Source organism: Pseudorca crassidens, chromosome 1, assembly GCF_039906515.1.
Source record: "Pseudorca crassidens isolate mPseCra1 chromosome 1, mPseCra1.hap1, whole genome shotgun sequence".
NCBI lineage: Eukaryota > Metazoa > Chordata > Mammalia > Artiodactyla > Delphinidae > Pseudorca > Pseudorca crassidens.
The window spans coordinates 104,399,184-104,412,352 of record NC_090296.1 but is presented as its reverse complement, the minus strand read 5'-3'; the positions used below and the strand labels follow the sequence as shown (position 1 = coordinate 104,412,352).

At 35.6% G+C, this 13,169-nt stretch overlaps 1 protein-coding gene across 1 annotated transcript in view; it reads left to right on the top strand.

Moving 5' to 3' along the window:
• Positions 1-13,169, top strand: part of PRTG (protogenin) — a 129,545-nt gene that overhangs the window by 56,652 nt on the left and 59,724 nt on the right. The window contains exons 4-11 of the mRNA XM_067751833.1: positions 1,500-1,633; positions 3,204-3,341; positions 3,605-3,763; positions 4,372-4,531; positions 5,344-5,591; positions 7,675-7,839; positions 11,080-11,385; positions 12,121-12,309. Coding sequence (XP_067607934.1) covers positions 1,500-1,633; positions 3,204-3,341; positions 3,605-3,763; positions 4,372-4,531; positions 5,344-5,591; positions 7,675-7,839; positions 11,080-11,385; positions 12,121-12,309 — 1,499 coding nt within the window. The remainder of the gene's footprint in view (positions 1-1,499; positions 1,634-3,203; positions 3,342-3,604; positions 3,764-4,371; positions 4,532-5,343; positions 5,592-7,674; positions 7,840-11,079; positions 11,386-12,120; positions 12,310-13,169) is intronic.

Here is a 13,169-nt window from a genome sequence, read left to right as displayed (position 1 = left end):
TAGTTCCTGTTTTTTTTGGTTCAGATCAGAATTCAGATACTCTACCTTAGTGCTTTGTTCCTTTCCTCAATCATCTTTTCCAATCATGGGACCACCTGAGTACCTGGATGGCAGCCCAAGGATTTAGGAAGCTGAATTACACTTTTAGTGCTGGGGATAATAGTGCTGGTATAAGGGTCTCCCATATACGCAGTGGTGGTTGCCCACTTCCATCTCTGCCTTCTGCTTACCAACCCCCTCTGCACTACATACACACACACATACACACACACGTGCACACACTCGCGCGCATACACACACCTAGTTTGATTCCAATCCTGATGAGTAGTAATATTCCTTAGGAGGCAAAAATCCCTTGCTGAAATGGTAGAGAGAACTAAGATGGACAAAGTTATTCAAGGAAGAGCTTTAAAAAAAAAACTTACATTCAGATATATCTTGGAGAGTACATAGATATTAAAATGCAAAAAATCAGGTATTTGAAAAATATCATACTAAACTCTAGACCACCAGTTAGCTATATGTAAGCTATAATGTCAAGTGAGATTCTGTGTAAAATTACACTGATAGATTTCACAAATCACATACAGCGGGGGTCCCCAACCCCCGGGCCATGGACCGTTACCTGCCCGTGGCCTGTTAGGAACCAGGCTGCACAGCAGGAGGTGAGCGGCGGGTGAGCAGCAAAGCTTCATCTGTATTTACAGCCGCTCCCCATCGCTCACATTACCGCCTGAGCTCCGTCTCCTGAGCAGCATTAACTTCCCATAGGAGCGCAAACCCTACTGTGAACTGCACATGCGAGGGATATAGGTTGGACGTTCCTTATGAGAATCTACTGCCTGATGATATGAGGTGGAGCCGAGGTGGTGATGCTGGCACTGGGGAGCGGCTGCAAATACAGATTATCATTAGCAGAGAGGTTTGGCTCCACAGAGACCATAATAAATCAGTTGCCTGCAGACTCATATCAGAACCCTATCAGTGGTAAGTGACAATTAAGTTGCATCTTACAGAGTAGACAGGACATAAGCAACACACTTCAGGTGTCACTGTCTCCCACCATCCCCAGATGGGTCCATCTAGTTGCAGGAAAACAAGCTCAGGGCTCCCACTGATTTTGCATTATGGTGTGTTGTATAATTATTTAATTATATATTACAATGTAATAATAATAGAAATAAAGCACACAATAAATGTAACGTGCTCGAATCATCCCTGGGGGGACCGGGGAAAAAATTGTCTTCCACAAAACCCATCCTTGGTGCCAAAAAGGTTGAGGACTGCTGAGGTACAGCATAATTACTTATGTTTTAGAGAGTTGTAGTAACCCAAATGAAAACAATTGAATCCAGCTAATATTTTTTAAAGTCTTTAAAGTATTATTGCATCTGGCATTTTTAAAAGGTTGAGTATATGAATTCTTATCATAGAATATATGTTAAGATAAAATATAAAATCTACTACAGAGAGTTTAATCATCTTTCCTCTCATGACAGGGTAACTGCATTACCAACAGGAGTATTGCAGATCTATGATGTTGATCAAAAGGATGCTGGAAATTACCGTTGTGTTGCTGCTACTGTAGCCCACAGACGTAAAAGTATGGAGGCCTTGCTCACGGTGATTCCAGGTACCACACATAAGTTGATTTTTCAGTTTTTAATGGGACCAGCTATTAATTTGCCTTCTCTGGCTATAATAGTATACCGTAAAGTAGTACTTCAATTACATTTAAATTTTATTGTAATCTATTTGGAAAATGATCATTTTTATCTATTTAAGCAACCTTCTTCTCAAACTAACTTGTTTTATATGTCAATGTCAACATCTTTAAGAAAGATTGAATTTTTGTTTTGTAAATACTTCATTTTTGTTTTTAAAATATAAAATACAGAAAATCTCAAAAAAGAGATAATAATCATCTATTTAGATGATAATAATCAAATATCAAATAGATGATAATAATCATCTATTTCCACTAAAATTGTCCATTGTCAATAAAAATACATTTGTTTCCAGTTTGGGTTTTTCTGTTTGTTGTTTTAAGAAAAATTATAATTTGCATTTGTAGAAATGATGCATGTTTTATTTTAAAGAATAATGTCTGTAAAAGTAAAATAACTTTTTTTACATTAAACAGTGTAAAAAGTACAAAGATATATTTTAAAAATGTCCCTAGTTCCATATCCAGAGATTATCACTGTTAACATTAAGTGAACATAATTTCATATATTTTACTGTTCATAAATATAGTTAGAAGGGAAACTGGCTTGAGAGATGATATGAAGAAAGAAATATTTATTTTATTAAAATGGAATTATACATAGATGCTAGTTTTTTATTTTTAAATAATTAAATTTACTTGAATGTAGTGGAAGAAAACCAGACCTAAAGACATTGTTGAACTTCACGTGAGTGTTTACTCTTCACAAGAGATATTACTTCCTAAAGATCCTTTAAGACTAAAAATTTTTTCACAGAAACATTGAGACTTAAATTAAATTTTTAATGCCATGTTTTAATTTTAGGTGGTATCTATTAGCTTCTTGGTATGAAGCATAAAGACAAAAGCACTCTCACACTTCTTTCTTCTCCCCACTGTCACATAAATTCCTAACAAGATTAGTGAAAGCATTAAGTCAGTGTTTGAACCTCAATTAAAAGTGGATGATATGGAAACAACCTAAGTGTCCATCAACCAGTGAATGGATAAATAAAATGTGTCTTATCCATTTAATTAAGTATTAATCTATTATTATTATTCAATAAAAGAAATGAAGTACTGGTACATGCTACAGCTTAGATCAACCTTGAACATTATGTTAAGTGGAAAGCCAGTCCCAAAAGACCACATAATGTATGGTTCCTTTTTTCTGAAATGTCTGGATTAGGCAAATCCAGAGACACAAAGTAGTTGTCAGGCTATGGGGAGAGGAGATTGGGGAGTGATTGCTGATGGGATGGAGTTTCTTTTTGGGGTGATGAAAATGTTTTAAAATTGATTATGGTAATAGTTGTATAACTCTGAAAGTACTAAAAACCATTGAATTATATACTTCAAATGGGTGAGCTATATCTCAATAAAGTTGTTTTTCAAAAAAGAAAAAAGTGAAAAACTTCAGAATAGATATTTTAACTCATTTCATTCATTATATCTTATTTATAATTTTTTCTTATATCCTGCCTTTTCCATCTCAAAGGTAAGGAGTCTAAATCCTTCCACACACCAACCATTATAGCAGGTCCACAGAACATAACAACATCTCTTCATCAGACTGTTGTTTTAGAATGTGCGGCCACAGGAAATCCCAAACCAATCATTTCTTGGAGCCGTCTTGGTAAGTCTTAGGAAAAAAAAAAAAGTCTTTTCCTTCAACTTTGTTCATACGGGTGAAACTGATAACATGTTTATTTTATATACAGCACACATGTTTGGCAATTATGTGGCTTTTAACTTTCTGGTATTTCAGTGTGTAGAGGAAAAGTTTTAGCATAGAAAATTTTAGACTTTTTATAATAATGATTGTTTGAATAGTGATCTTTTGACAAATTTTAGATCACATGTTGCATTGTTTTAACTGAACTGTTCTCTTTGAAATAGATCACAAGTCCATTGATGTCTTCAATACTCGGGTACTTGGAAATGGTAATCTCATGATATCTGACATCAGGCTGCAACACGCTGGAGTATATGTTTGTCGGGCCACTACCCCGGGCACACGCAACTTTACGGTTGCCATGGCAACTTTAACTGTATTAGGTATGTTTTCTTTCCTTCTGCAATCAGGAGAATCTTACATCTTAACATTTGCTGTTTTATCTCGTAGCTTACTTCCACTTTTCTTGAATTTTGTAGTGTTGATATAAAATTGTAAACCAGTGATGAATTTTAGGAGGAAATTAAAGCCCTACGTTAAAATATAACTAGAATCACTCTGAAGTTACCATCCTGTTTGCTTTTATAACATTATGGTTCTTCTTAGTTAATTTAAGCTTCCTTTTTAATTTCCTTCTCACCCACCTACAAATTCATATACCCATTGACCAGTCTAAGATTTTAATCTATTGTCTCCATGCATTCACAAGCGGCTGTATATTGGGCTTGGTTAAGTTAGGATTATGGCACACATATTTTTAGTGTGTTTGTATAGATGGTGTCAATGGGAAAAGCCTGGGGAAAGTGGACATTAACTGAGCAATGCAGAGAAAAGACATCTGGAGAGATAGATAAATGTAGAGTGTAGACAGGAAGCTCAGAATATCAAATATTTTCAGGGGTGGGACTTGCGTCACTTGCTGTACTCTTCCTTGACTCTATATCATTCCTGTTTGGACCACAAAAATATTTTCTTTTTTCTTTAAAAATAGCTCCTCCTTCATTTGTCGAATGGCCAGAAAGTTTAACGAGGCCTCGAGCTGGTACTGCTCGATTTGTATGTCAGGCAGAAGGAATCCCCTCACCCAAAATGTCATGGTTGAAAAACGGAAGGAAGATACATTCAAATGGTAGAATTAAAATGTACAACAGGTGGGCTAAGTCACTTTGCTACTATTTTAGATAAGATATAATGGCTTTAGTAATTCTTATGTGAAACGGTTATAGTTATAATATCAAATACCTAAATTATCCTGGTATTTTAAACTGAAGTAAAATCAATAAGAAATAAAGTTAAGAGTGTAATATCAGCATGTCAGAAATCCTTTTGTATTTTATACGTGGATCGTGGAAGTGGGAGATTATAATGAAATGAATGTTGAAACAGTTCCCCAGACCTGGGTTCTGGTCCTGGTAAGCCACCAGCTAAGTTATTAGCAAGCACGTTAACCCTTTGGAGTCTCAGTTCCTTGTTCCATAAAGTGAGGAAGTTCAAAGGAAATAAATAAGTCTCTAAGAGTTCCTCCACAGTTCAAACTTAATGATTTTAAGAACTCATTTTTATTAGTATAAATATGAATCTTCTTGTATCACTCTTGTATGTTGAACAAAACTTTTGAACATTTTTGTTGACCTGAATTTTCTGTAGCATTGCAATGTTACAGAAATTTAGATGCTACTACAGATTAATATACTTTCTTAATAAAAGCCAAATTTTAAAGAAGAGATTAAGCTGTCACCTAAAGCAAACAGGATTTGGATATCACAAGTACTTATTTATATAGACTCAGAAAATAAGAGTAATTTTAAGCAATTCATATAGATTTTTTTCATAGGGCTGGTCACACAGTTTTTTGTTCTTAATAACTTGTTTTTTAAAATTAAGAGTGCACTTAGTAATAGCTTAACTTTATTTTTATGTCATCCTTAGAATTTTCATTGAAATAATTTTTTTCTTTCCTCAGTAAATTGGTAATTAACCAGATTATTCCTGAAGATGATGCTATTTATCAGTGCATGGCTGAGAACAGCCAAGGATCTATTTTATCTAGAGCCAGACTGACTGTAGTAATGTCAGAAGACAGACCCAGTGCTCCCTATAACGTGCATGCTGAAACCATGTCAAGTTCAGCCATCCTTTTAGCTTGGGAGAGGCCGCTTTATAATTCAGACAAAGTCATCGCTTATTCTGTGCACTACATGAAAGCAGAAGGTAAGCAATTTGAGTACTGTTTATTTTTATGTGCTATTTACTGTCAGGGATTTGTTTTCAATATAAATGATGTCTCACATAATCCACAAAATATTTTTGAGGTTCTGTGGCATTTACCTCTTTTAATAAAGTAATTACTATATCACCTGTGTATAAATTTTTTGTTAAATTTTGTATTGTTGTGTACTTTATGTATATAAGTATAGTTTAAGATTTTCTGTTTAGAAATAAGTACCATCTCTGCATGCTAAAAGTTACAGAGTGGTGTACTTAGGAATTTCGTTTCAGCCGAGATGTAAATTCCTTCCCTAAGACTTAAATATATCAATTTAAGTATGCAGTTACATAGGAACAATGGTGTAACTGCTTAATAAAATAATAAGGTGAACTGTAGTCACTATAGCATGTTATTTTTAAAGGGGAAAGTAAACATTTTCAGATTCCCCGTAATATGATTTTATATATTTTGATTATTTTTCTGAAATCTCATAGATCTTTCTAAAAACTGAGCAGGATACTCTTTATTGATATCTCATTTATTATGTAAAAGTAAATATCAAATCTTTCTTAAAATTTTTATTCAGTTCCATTTCTGGAATCTTTTTTATCCTCATATTTTCTTTTGGCAAAAATTTAGAGGAAAAACTAGTTATAAATCCTAGAGATTTCACTATTGATTTCTCATGGAAACAATGGCAGAGGTTTACAGATTTTAGTTATATACAAAACAGCCTACTTTTTATGTGATAGACATTCCAAACAAATTCAGATACCCAAAGAATGGTGATATAATAAAATTGTCTGTACAAACAGGTGGTTTGTTGTTGTTTGTTTTTTGTACTTTGAAGTAGTATTTTGAAAAGGAGTATTTTGAATTTAAATCAGGGGTCATGGTAGCAAGAAGAATGAAAGTCTGTTAACTGAGCATGTTGGAGTATGTTAATTCCCTTTTTAATGATTTAAGAAGGTAAAAGGAATGCTGGTTTTAGTGGAGACCACTCTTGTTCGCTATTATGGTTGTTTCATTAGAGCCCTCCACATGCGGCTCAGTGGTCTATTCAAAGGCAGAACAAGGCTTTTTAATTCGAACTCAAGGACCTTGTTTGGTAGGTCAGAAATCGTACTATGCAGTTCCTAATTAACGAACCATTAGCTAGTCTGTTGTGAAATGCCTGTAATCTTGTCTAATTAAAATGCTATCAAGTTAATTCAGAAATGTGGGAAAACTTAATAGTGGAATTTGCCTTCTGTTTTGTTTATAAATCCAGTGTGGAGAGAAGGGGCTCCATCCTTAGAGAGTTTTGATTAAGTTGACGTGCATTTACTGTGAATTGTTCGCAAAGCACAGTAGCTGCCAGTGCTCTTGTTCCACTTTACAAGTTTACTCTGTAGGAATTAAATCCCACAAAGACAAATCCTCTTCTATACCTTGCTATGCATATTTTATTAAGAATTGCTGAGAATTTTTTTCCTCTCTAGGGGGGGGAAAAAAAAACCTCATTGTGGAACAAAACATTTTGAAGCACATTCTGTGCCTCCCAGTTCTTTTGCTTTCAATATAAGTAAAAAGAACAACTTGTGTCAGTCAAATTTAATAGAATCTCTAGGGGCAAAATGAGATCTTTTGCAGGACAACTTTTGGTTTGGTTTGTTTTTATAAAGAGTAGAGCCATTACATTCCCTACTGTCTCTCCATTTATGTTTAAAAGAAAAAGGAAACCATGAGTTTAAGCAAGTAAAATTTACACTGTTAATGAGCTACAGTGTTCTGTAGCATTAAACTCTGTTGTGTTACTGCTGTACATTGTCTCTGCTCTGGGTTTTGACTAGATGTTAAATGATGTTTAGAGAAGATTAATTGTTTTCAGTTTGATTTATTCAGGAAAAATTCAAGCTAGTAATTTGTAACAAGACATGGTTACTTTTAGAAAATAAAAACCTTCCTATTCACATGTTTTAAAGGGTCACAAAAGATAACAGAGAGATCCAAGGACCAGTGTTTCATAGTGGAAGAAAATGGTAATGGTCTTGTTAATTTTATTTTGAATATTCATAATTTTTAGACACTGATTCCTTAACCTAGGTTTAAACAATGAAGAGTATCAAGTAGTCATCGGAAATGACACAACTCATTATCTTATTGATGACTTGGAACCTGCCAGCAATTATACTTTCTACATTGTGGCTTATATGCCAATGGGAGCCAGCCAGATGTCCGACCACGTGACACAGAACACTTTAGAGGATGGTAAGAAAACGTGACTCTGGGTCATCTCAGCATGAACAGTAATATACTTTATCATTTTCAATGAATATGTGTTCTAACTCAGAGAAAATATCCTGGTTTTGGTTTAAAAACAAAAACAAATGTGATAACCAGCAGGCTAATTTACCATTTCAAATCTTACTCTCAGTTTTTGGCAGTAACATGATGAAGAGCACTTTCATTTATAATTCGTAATACAAATTTTAATAACAAAATTGTCCTTCTGTTTCTTCAAGTTCCTTGTTTAAATTGTAAGTGCGTTGCAGGGTTTTTGGTTTGTTTTCTTTTCTTTACTGAGGAGAACAAAATGTGAGATTCTCTAGGCGGGAAAAAATATAATGACAGTTACATATTGAGTGTATGTAATGACTGGAGGTCAGAGGCATTGGACTTCTGAAACTGGGAGTTTAAGAAGTTTAGTACTTGTCAGCTAAAAAAATTCTTATAAAATCAGATAGCAGTTAGTTTATTTTTAGATACATTGTGCTTATTCTGCACAAGCAGGAAAGTATTGCCTGTTCAGTTTGTTACCTGGGGTTGGAAATTGAGTTGCTGTCCTTTTGAGGGCAGGCCTCCATATACTCTTATAACGGTGGGAAATTCTATCCATTAAAATAGTGCTGGAGAACTGTTTCTCCTCCTCTGACTCTTCATCTCTCTCTTCAGGGCCTCTCCATGGCCCATTTTTGTACTCTGCAGTGTGAAAGGGGGATTGTTTAACATATACTTAATTATACTATTCTTCCTTTACACATGTTTTCGCATCCTCAGGAAATGGTCCACCTTTAGTTTTCAAAACATTTTTATATAAATGATTCTCACATCTTTTTCTTTGTCCATTTGGTCCCAGATCTATTATATCTCTATACTACTACTTGTGTAAATGTTTATAAATTCAGACTTTTACTAAATGAAAAAATTGTCATTGATCTGGATGATGAATTCCACATTTCAGTTTTCGTTTAAGAGTCTGTTCCATTTTAGAGTGAACCATGACCTCTCTGGTTACCTAATTACATTTAACAACTTCTGACATGCATATCTAAGGTGAAACACAGGCTGGTGTTTGTTGTAGTTGTTTTGGGTTTGTTTGGTATATGAGGTGTATTCCCCCATACCCTTCAAGAAAATGTGTCTTAGCATAGCAAGCTACTGGTTAAAGCTTGCCAATTCCAATTAAGCTGTGATCTCAAAGTTTTTCTCCTTTTAAACCTTTCCTTAATTCTGCAACTTTTTTGTTTAATTTTCATTTTGTTTTCTGGATAACATACGGACTTCTGACACTGCTTTTCAATTTTCTGCATCAGTATTCCCCCATTTCCTCAGCCTGTACTTCTCAGACTGAGATGTGTGGGTCTCCTAGTGTGCCCGTCAGATACAACTAACACTTTTGGAGTGTCTAACACTGCGTGTTCTAAAAACGTTCCCTCCATTTATATCCTTTAATCCCCACATAACCCTATGATAGAAGAACCATTGTTATATAAGAGATAGTAGGGTGTTGGGGATAAGAATATAGGCTCTAGATCTACTTCTTCACTTACAAGCTGTGTGACCTTGGGTAAGTGATTTGACTTCTTTGTACCTCAGTGTCCTCAGCTATAAAGTAGAAATGATAATGGCACTTTCTTCACTGGGTCTTTGTGAGAATTCATGAGTTCATACACATAAAGGACTCAGAAATGCTTGATTGGTTTTCCCTTTCCTACCTATTATTTCATTCATTCAACAAATATTTATTGAGTACGTGCTGTGTGTTACTCAGTATTTAGTAGTGAATGAAAGAGACAAAAAATTGTCCCATACCTTGTGGAGCTTACTCTCTGTTGTGGGAGAAGGGACAGAGGAACAATAAATAAGATAAACAATCAATGATAGGCTCTGTTAGATAGTAATAAGTGTTGAGGAGAAGGGGAGAAAAGCAGAGAAAGGGGTAAGGCTTTAGACAGAGATACCTCATGTAATAGGTGACATTTGAAGACCTGAAGGAAATGAAAATGAGGGAGCTGGCTAGGCAAATGACTGGGGGACGTGAATTCTAGGAAAGGACATGGAAATTGCTAAGGGCCTGAAGCACAAGCACGGCTGGACTGGAGGGAACAAGCAGAAAGCAGTAGGAGATGAGGCACAGAATGAATGAGGAACCAGCCATATAAGTAGGTAGGGCTGTGTATGAATCCATAATGAGGACTCTGGCTTTTACTGTGAGTGAAATGGGAGCTATTTTGAGCAGAAGAGAGACAAGATCTGACTTGCAATTTAACAGCAAATGTATTGGAGACTAGGTGGTGAAGAAGAGGGCAGAGGCAGGGAAATCTGTCAGGGGGCTGTTGCAACAAAACAGGCCAAGGGTGATGGTGCAGGGACCAAGGGGGTGGCCGTGTGAGTAGTAGAGTCATAGGATTGAACGTGGAGAGTGTATGGAGGAGTCAAGGGTGACACCAAGGTTTTTGTCTTGAGCAGTTGGACAAATAATTGCCATTACTTGAGGTAGGAAAGCCTGTAGAAGAAGCTATTCTTTTCATCCCCATTTTGTATATGAAGAAACCTAGACACAGAGAAATTAATTTGGCCAAGATCACACACAGACAGTAGTAATTGATATAACAGGGATTCAGTTACACAGAGACGAACTCCAGAACCCATCTTAGCTCTTAATATTAGACTGCCTCCCAGTTTACCTGGCTCATTTTCCTGGACTGCCTTTTGTATTCGAATTATTTACAGGGAAAAAACATTGTTTTCATATTAAGCGCCATATATTATAATTAGGAATACAAAATTCACACTAATTTTTAAGATACAACTCTTACTAAACACTTAAAATTATTTGTCAGGTTATAACCCTGGTGTCCTAAGCTTCTCCATTCTTCTGTAATTCTCTCTTCCTTGTTTTAAGACATTTTGGTTAGGGTTACTGAGAAGTATTCTCATATTAAGTAAGCTCCTATTAATCCCAAAGAACATCAGAACAGTCACAACAACAGCAGTGAAAGCCTTGCTTTCTTTGGTTCTCTCTATCGGATCCTCCCTCATTATTTTTTCCTTCCTCTTTCTGGTTTGTACTCTGCTTGACTGGAAACCTTAGCTAGGGCTGAAAGTATCTCTCTCTCCTTTATTATGTGATGTGTTGCTGTTAAGATACTTCAGTAAATACTGGTGTGCTAGTTGACAATTTTGATGCTAAATATTTATAAGCAACCTGTTTTCTTGTATGACTAGTTCCCCTGAGACCTCCTGAAATTAGTTTGACAAGTCGAAGTCCCACCGATATTCTCGTCTCATGGCTGCCAATCCCAGCCAAGTATCGGCGGGGCCAGGTGGTCCTCTACCGCCTGTCCTTCCGCCTGAGTACTGACAACTCCATCCAAGTTCTGGAGCTCCCAGGGACCACTCATGAGCACCTGTTAGAGGGCCTGAAACCTGATAGTGTCTACCTGGTGAGGATTACTGCTGCCACCAGAGTAGGGCTGGGAGAGTCTTCAGTATGGACCTCACACAGGACACCCAAAGCTACAAGCGTGAAAGGTAAATGTTGACTACTGAGGAAGGATAACACAGTATTTTTCTTTTTTTTCTTATCTAACTTATGTTTACATTTTAAAATTTTGTCTTATGAATTGAAGTATTCCATCGATCATGGGCTTAATTGAAAAAAATTTTAAAGTTTCTATTGAGTAGTTTTTTGCATGGAGCTCATTAGTGTGTAAAACTTTTGGTTACTCTGTGTTTACTTAGCAGATCCTTCAAAGACAGATGGGTCCAAATCAAATTGAATTACCAGAAGTTATATATTAATAGAGACCTAATTAATATCATTGCCATATATATATTTTTTTAATTATCATTTTAATAGAAAAACCGTAATACTAGGAAGTTCCAGACCCGCCTCCTCTTTTACTAATGTGGAATGTAACATGACTGGGCTTTTTCTTGTTAATTGATTAATAATAATGCCTGTTCTATCACAGGGGAATATTGGATGGTCAAAATTAGGAAACACATACTGCTTCTTTGAAAAAACTTAAAATACACATGTAATTTTGTTCTTATTTATATACCTTAGTTTTTTAGGTAGTATTTTATATTTTTAATTCTGTCTCAAAATTTAATATCATTGTGGAATTTTTAATATTAAGGTAAAGTATAATTGTTGGAATTGAATTTTTATGCAACTGTTGGTTTAAAACAGAGAGAGCTATATACTATTCTGTGTTTTCATGTGCATTACGAGTTTCTTATTCATCTGGTGAATTTTTCTAGCCCCTAAGTCTCCAGAGTTACATTTGGAGCCTCTGAATTGTACGACCATTTCTGTAAAGTGGCAACAAGATGCTGAGAACACAGCAACCGTTCAGGGCTACAAGCTGTACTACAAAGAAGAAGGGCAGCAGGAGAATGGACCCATTTTCTTAGCTACCAATGACCTTCTCTATACTCTCAGTGGTTTAGGTGAGTGAACCTGTACTGTTTTTCCTTTTTTCCTTCCTCCCTGACCAATTGGGAAAAAAGTTATAGGATATAAGGCAGAAGTAATGACTTAATGGTAAAAAGAAAAGAATTGACCCTGCTACATCATTGTGCATATTCTACTGCTTAAGTCAGTGAATGGTCCTTGACTCACCACTGTGAGTGAATCGGTACAATGTCAGATAACCAGGTTATCTTTCTATCTTCTCCCCACCTTTGGGCATCGATTTTCTTTCTAAAGTTTACTTCTGGTGGCGTGAGATCCTGATCAATTCTTGTGACTGTGTGGTGGATGTAGAATAGAAATGTAAAATTAGGAATATCACCAGATGATCAGATAATGCACAATAATTTAAGTTTAACTTAGAAATTGCCTGAGAGTGCCAGGTAGGTGTATTATTTTGCATGTGTGAAAGATATGTAAATTATGTACAAAATAATGCTCTTACATATGACCCATGTAACTGTAAATATTTACTTTATGTAGTTCTAACCCAGGAACACTAAAGAAAAAGCACTTAATTTTGTGTTTGGGTTCATCAGAGTTCTGAAAGACACTTTTATTCCCTATTCATCCTCTCTTTGCACAGTGAGAGGATTTCATGATGAAAACATGTTTAGTAGAAAGTAAAGACACTTATAACTACAGTAAATGTGTGAGTATAAACGTACTCAAGGTGTAGAATGCACACTTAGCTGTTTATTGCTTGTGAGTAGATTTTTACCTGTAAGCACAAAGCAGCATCAACTAAATTCCTGCTGGATTGTTATCACACCTTCTGCACATAATGGAAATTTACAAGCACTCTGGCTTTCCCTGTAACAGACTGCCCTTTGGAGTG